At 37.3% G+C, this 5,215-nt stretch overlaps 1 protein-coding gene across 1 annotated transcript in view; it reads right to left on the bottom strand.

Annotated features, from left to right (window-relative positions):
• CTNND2 (catenin delta 2) overlaps window positions 1-5,215 on the bottom strand; it is a 538,472-nt gene that overhangs the window by 447,088 nt on the left and 86,169 nt on the right. Inside the window, exon 2 of the mRNA XM_072413368.1 lies at window positions 1,872-2,010. Coding sequence (XP_072269469.1) covers window positions 1,872-2,000 — 129 coding nt within the window. The 5' untranslated portion in view covers window positions 2,001-2,010. The remainder of the gene's footprint in view (window positions 1-1,871; window positions 2,011-5,215) is intronic.

Below are 5,215 nucleotides of genomic sequence, written 5' to 3'. Positions count from 1 at the left end.
CCGCGGTAATCCGCGATCGCTGGCCGCGCGTACTTTCGCGCTTCCAGCGATCGCGGATTTCAATGATGAATCAGGGGCATTGTATCCAAAGAGGTTTTGCGTTCCCATTCAGCCAGACAAAAGAGGAGGGGTTTAACTTTTTTTTTTTTTTTTTTTTTTTTAATCTAGGCCTTTCATGTTAGGGTAAAATTTTATTTTAGCTAGGTCTGCTTTAATAGATCACACTTTCCTTGGCACTGGAAAAGCCCATTCTTTTGGGCCATCATTATCACTTTTATATTTCAACATGTATTCTGTCAAAGTTAAAAGAATTAAAACTGAGCATGGATAGTTCCAGGTTAAATGCAAGATGCAGTTTTCTGGTTGAGTACTGAAAATGTCTACTGTTTGATACACAGAAACTTTGTTAATGTACCAAAATAATCCGTCAAAGATCATCGCACAGGCCCCTGGCTTGGTCCACCCTTCGACTTTTGCAATTGGCATGCCTTAATACACATTAAATTTATGTTAAAGGGAAACTATAATGATCATCGAGCAATACAATTTAACAAGTATTGTAATGCTATATGTTTAAAAAAAAATTTTTATATCTTTTTTTATTCAATCTTTATTTCATAAATAGGGATGAGCGAGCAAAATTTTTAATTTCGATCTTGTGAATTGGGGCTTTCTCGCTTACAGAACATGTAAGCGGGAACGGCCTTGTGGTTCACCACGAGTGGTCTCGCCGAACTCAGATGATCTCTCAATGGAGAATAAATGTGGGTATTGGGTGCTTGTTGTTCAAACATTGGTTTATTTGAAGTCTTATACACCAAAGTAGCATACTAAGTAGAAGACAACTTAGGGAGCAGAAAGGTGAAAGCTTGTTGCTATTATTTGTTAGCTGTTCAGTATAAGCTGGGATTGCAGTGCTGTACCTGACCAATGATGCATGGGTTTCATATCCTATACCTCTTGTTTTCCTTGACTCTTTTTTATTTTTTATAATGTTGTATACCAGGGGTAGGAAAACTTCGGCCTTTGGGCCAGATACAGCCTAACCAGTAGTTTGTTCTGGCCTAACGCCCCCCTGGTCGATCTGGCCTAATCTCGGCCGGCAGGCGTCGGCAACCCGCCGCTCTGGAGCTGCATGCGGCTCTTGACCCTCCTTTTTATGCCTTCCCTATTTACCGCGGCTGGCTTTAACACTTCCACCGCCGGGGTAAGGGGACATTCCCTCTCCTCTATATGCGAGAGAGGGATTCCCCCTTAAGGGGTGTTCCTGGTGGGGGCCGGAGCCGTCAGCGCGGGACTCGAGAGAGAGAGAGTCCAGCCTCGTGTGCCTTCTAGACCTCCTAAATTGGCCTAGTAGCCAAAAAAGTTTGCTGACCCCTGTTCCATACAATTGCCTATATGTCTTATTAATAAAATATATAATAATATATTAATAAAAACTTCAAAATACAAGTACAAGTGATTCCTGGCAAAGGCACAGACAACAATGAGAACTTTAAAAGGAATAGGGAATATTAAACTAAAACAAATGCTTTTACATTAAGTTTATTTTCCATGATTACATGTAATGTACAATGGTCTGACTTTTCCAAAAAGCAGTCTGAGCGCCTATGCTTTTCCAGGCAGTTCAGGGTCTCTGCTTTAAGAAAACTTTCCTCAGTCACGTCTTCTGGACAGCTGTCCAAAAGTAAACAAAACAAGGACAAGGATTTTGTCCCTTAATAAACTCAGGTTCTAGTAAAATCCTTTTATCTATTTAAAACTATTTTTCCCATGCTGCATCTAACCATTACCCAATACCCAATTATACCATTCACATACTCTCTGGGCCCTATAAAAAAATTAAAAAAAAGCAAAAACATGTCTTCTACCTGTTCTTTGACAGATGCCAGAATAGCTGAAGTTGTTTCAGTTTCAGAACCATCACCATTTGTTGTATTCATCACTAGGCTTAATGAACTTGATTTATCTGAGCATGATGGTTGGTCAGGAACAGGCATAGCTTCTAACCTACAAAAAAAAACAAAAAAACAATTATTAAAAACAATACCTTTTCATTACCTGTATTTATAAAAAGCCAACAACTTATATGATATGTCTGGAGAACATGGACTAATTCACAGTCTTACTTCCATATAAGGTTTTACCCAAGAAAAGATTTCAGTCTTTTTTTGGTGTTTTGTTCACTTTGTTCACTATAGGTTTGACCAGCCCTCCGATCAAGCACTACAGTGGTCAAGGCTCTAGTCTAAGTTACCAATTGGTGCCAGACAAATGAGCAGTAAATTGACAACTGAAACGGTGAGCTGTAAGAGAGCAATAACACCAATGAAGAGTGAAGAAAAGAAAAAGGCAGTGTACTGGCTGTGGCTCAATATCACTAAGGCCCTTTACTTCCTAAATAGTGCTGCACTGCTAGGGAAGGTCTATCAGATAATATATTACATTACTCTTGCAGCTATAACACATACGTAGAGCGTACATCTTATACCTTAAATGTAAAAGGGCACCTGGAGTAGTTCCTGAGTTACATCATAGTAGTAGTAGTAGTTTTATTTTCATATTATATAAGCACTCAGAATTCCTGAAGTACTTCAAGTATACTCAGGACAAATCCTCTCAGCCTCTTAAACATCCTTTTCCAACCTTTTTCAACCTTTTTATGCCTGAGGAAAAATTACTTCATGCTGGAAAAACGTTCCCATCATTGGTGGTCAGTGAGGTCAATGTCTCATTTGTAATGGTAGTCAGAATAGCATTCCTATAGATGGCTAAAATGTCTAATGATGTCCTGCAGATCTGCCAAGTGCAACTGGTCCTGGAACTTTACAGATACCATCAAATAGAAGGGCAATCAGCCACAGCTCATGAAACCTTTCATTATATACCGAAGACATGTTGGTCTATTTTTCAAATGCAGATTCATTACCTAATGAACTTTCAAATGTAAAAATGAATTTAGTAGTTGTTCCAGTATTAAAGTCAACTAAACAAACCAAGTATTTCAGCATAAAGACAGAAGCGTTCTAACTAAGCCAAAATGTTCTAACTAAGGCATTTCCTATAGCAAATGGAATTGTTTGCCTATTTAAAATTCACACTCCTGTAATTATTTACGAAAGTTTAGGTATATCAAACCCAAAAACAAAAAAAAGTATTATCTTGGAGCTTATCAGTCCTTGAATTTGGTTGGTAGCTGGATGCTTCTCTTATCCCTCAAATCAAGCTTGGGAGCAGTGTCTGCTAATGGACTTATATAGATTGTCATTAGTCAAAAGAGAATAAGAAAACAAGCCTCAAGCAGGAAAAGAAGCTAGGCTATCAGACATGAATTAGTATTGCTATCAACTTGTGCCCCATGGATGCCAACAGAATTACACCCAGCTGTAATTCACTATTTATAATGGTGTTTCATAATCCCTTTGGAAGAAAAACTGATGTTAAAAGCTTTCTGTAACAAGCAGTAAGTCATATACATTTATCTACTGGAATTTTGGTCAACTTTTCCCTTTCCAGCTGCTCCAGGTCTCTCAAATATAAAGACTACCAAAGAATTTTGGGGCACAATGTAAGGCCTAGTGTCAAAAAGCTGGGCCTCAGTCAGAGGTCAGGAGTCTTACAGCAGGACAATGACCCAAAGCATATTTCAAAAAGCACCCAGAATTGTTTTAAGACAACACTGGAGAGTTCTGAAGTGGCCAGAAATAAGTCCAGATAATAAGTCTAAAGCCTATTGAGCACCTGTGGAGAGATCTAAAAACAGCAGTTGGGAGAAGAAACCCTTCAAATCTGAGACCTGGAGCAGCTGGCAAAGAAAAAATGGTCCACAATTCCAGTGGAGAGATGTAAAAGACTCACTGATTGTTACAAAAAAAGATAACCATCGGGTATTTCTTCCAAAAAGTGTGCTACCAAGTATTAAGTTAAGGTTGCTAATAGTTTTGCCCCGGCCATTTTTAAAGTTTTTTTGTGGAATGTCTCAGATTTTTTTTGTTTGCATTTTTGTGCTTTTCCAGTTCAAACAAAAGAAATAAACAAGGCAATACCAAAGCATTTGTAATTGCAACAGTTTTCTGGAAGAAGTGGTGCATTTTCTGACATAAATGCAAGGGTGCCAATATTTTGGCCATGATTGTATATGTTTTGTTTATAGACTGTAATTTGATTTTATTTACAATAAAAAAAATGAATGAAAAAACAATATCCATAGAACATCAATAAAAAAATTATGCCAAGTATGAATTGTTTGTATAACAGATACATATTAGGAAAATAGGGAAAAAAATAGAAACAAACGATTATATTTTTTGTAACTACTGATAACATACACTGGGTGTCATTCCTGTCAAGAACAAGAACCAGAGGCTACAGTTCCAACAGTCTCAGAAAAATTGGACAAAGGAAGCTTGGAAAAAATGATGCCTGGTCTGATAAGTAATTTCTTGGTTTGATTTTTGAAAATTTATTATTTTATATTATTACACAGTATTTATATGGTGCCATCATATTACGGAGTGCTGTACAAAGTCCATAGTTGTGTCACTAACTGGCCCTCAAAGGGGCTCACAATCTGTCCCTACCGTGGTGATATGTCACATTTTGTGACATTATGATGGCAGAATCAGAATTTGATGTCAGCAACATGAAAGCATGCCTCCATTTTTCTTTTTTAGGCTGGTAATTTTGTTCACATATAAAGTTTACTTCATAAAAATACTCATTACCCTTTAGTATTATTGTTGCTGGCCATGCCCATCCTTTTATAGCCACAGTGCTTCTAGCAGGATAACATCTTGAACATGACTTGTCTTGAACATGACAATTAGTTAATTGGACTCAAATAGCCTCCTCAGTTATCAGATATCAATCCAATAGAACACCTTTGGTGAAATGGGAGATATGCATCATGGATATGAAAATCTGCAGCTGTCGCAGGATAGTATATTGTCAACATGGACTGAAATCACTGGCGAAGGTTTCTGACACATTGTTGAGTCAAAGCCATGATAAAGTATCTGGTTACTGTAAAAATTGTATTTTAGTATAAATTATAAATAGTGAAAACATGTACCGTATTTTTCGGACCATAAGACGCACTGGACCATAAGACGCACCAGTTTTTTAGAGAAGGGAAATGAAGAAAAAAAAGATTCTGAAACAAATAGTGTCCTAAAATATTTTATGTGCATTAAAAACCAACATCACAGTCATAAAC

The sequence above is a fragment of the Pyxicephalus adspersus genome, chromosome 5, assembly GCF_032062135.1.
Source record: "Pyxicephalus adspersus chromosome 5, UCB_Pads_2.0, whole genome shotgun sequence".
Classification (NCBI taxonomy): Eukaryota; Metazoa; Chordata; class Amphibia; order Anura; family Pyxicephalidae; genus Pyxicephalus; species Pyxicephalus adspersus.
This window is presented reverse-complemented; position numbering and strand designations above follow the sequence as displayed.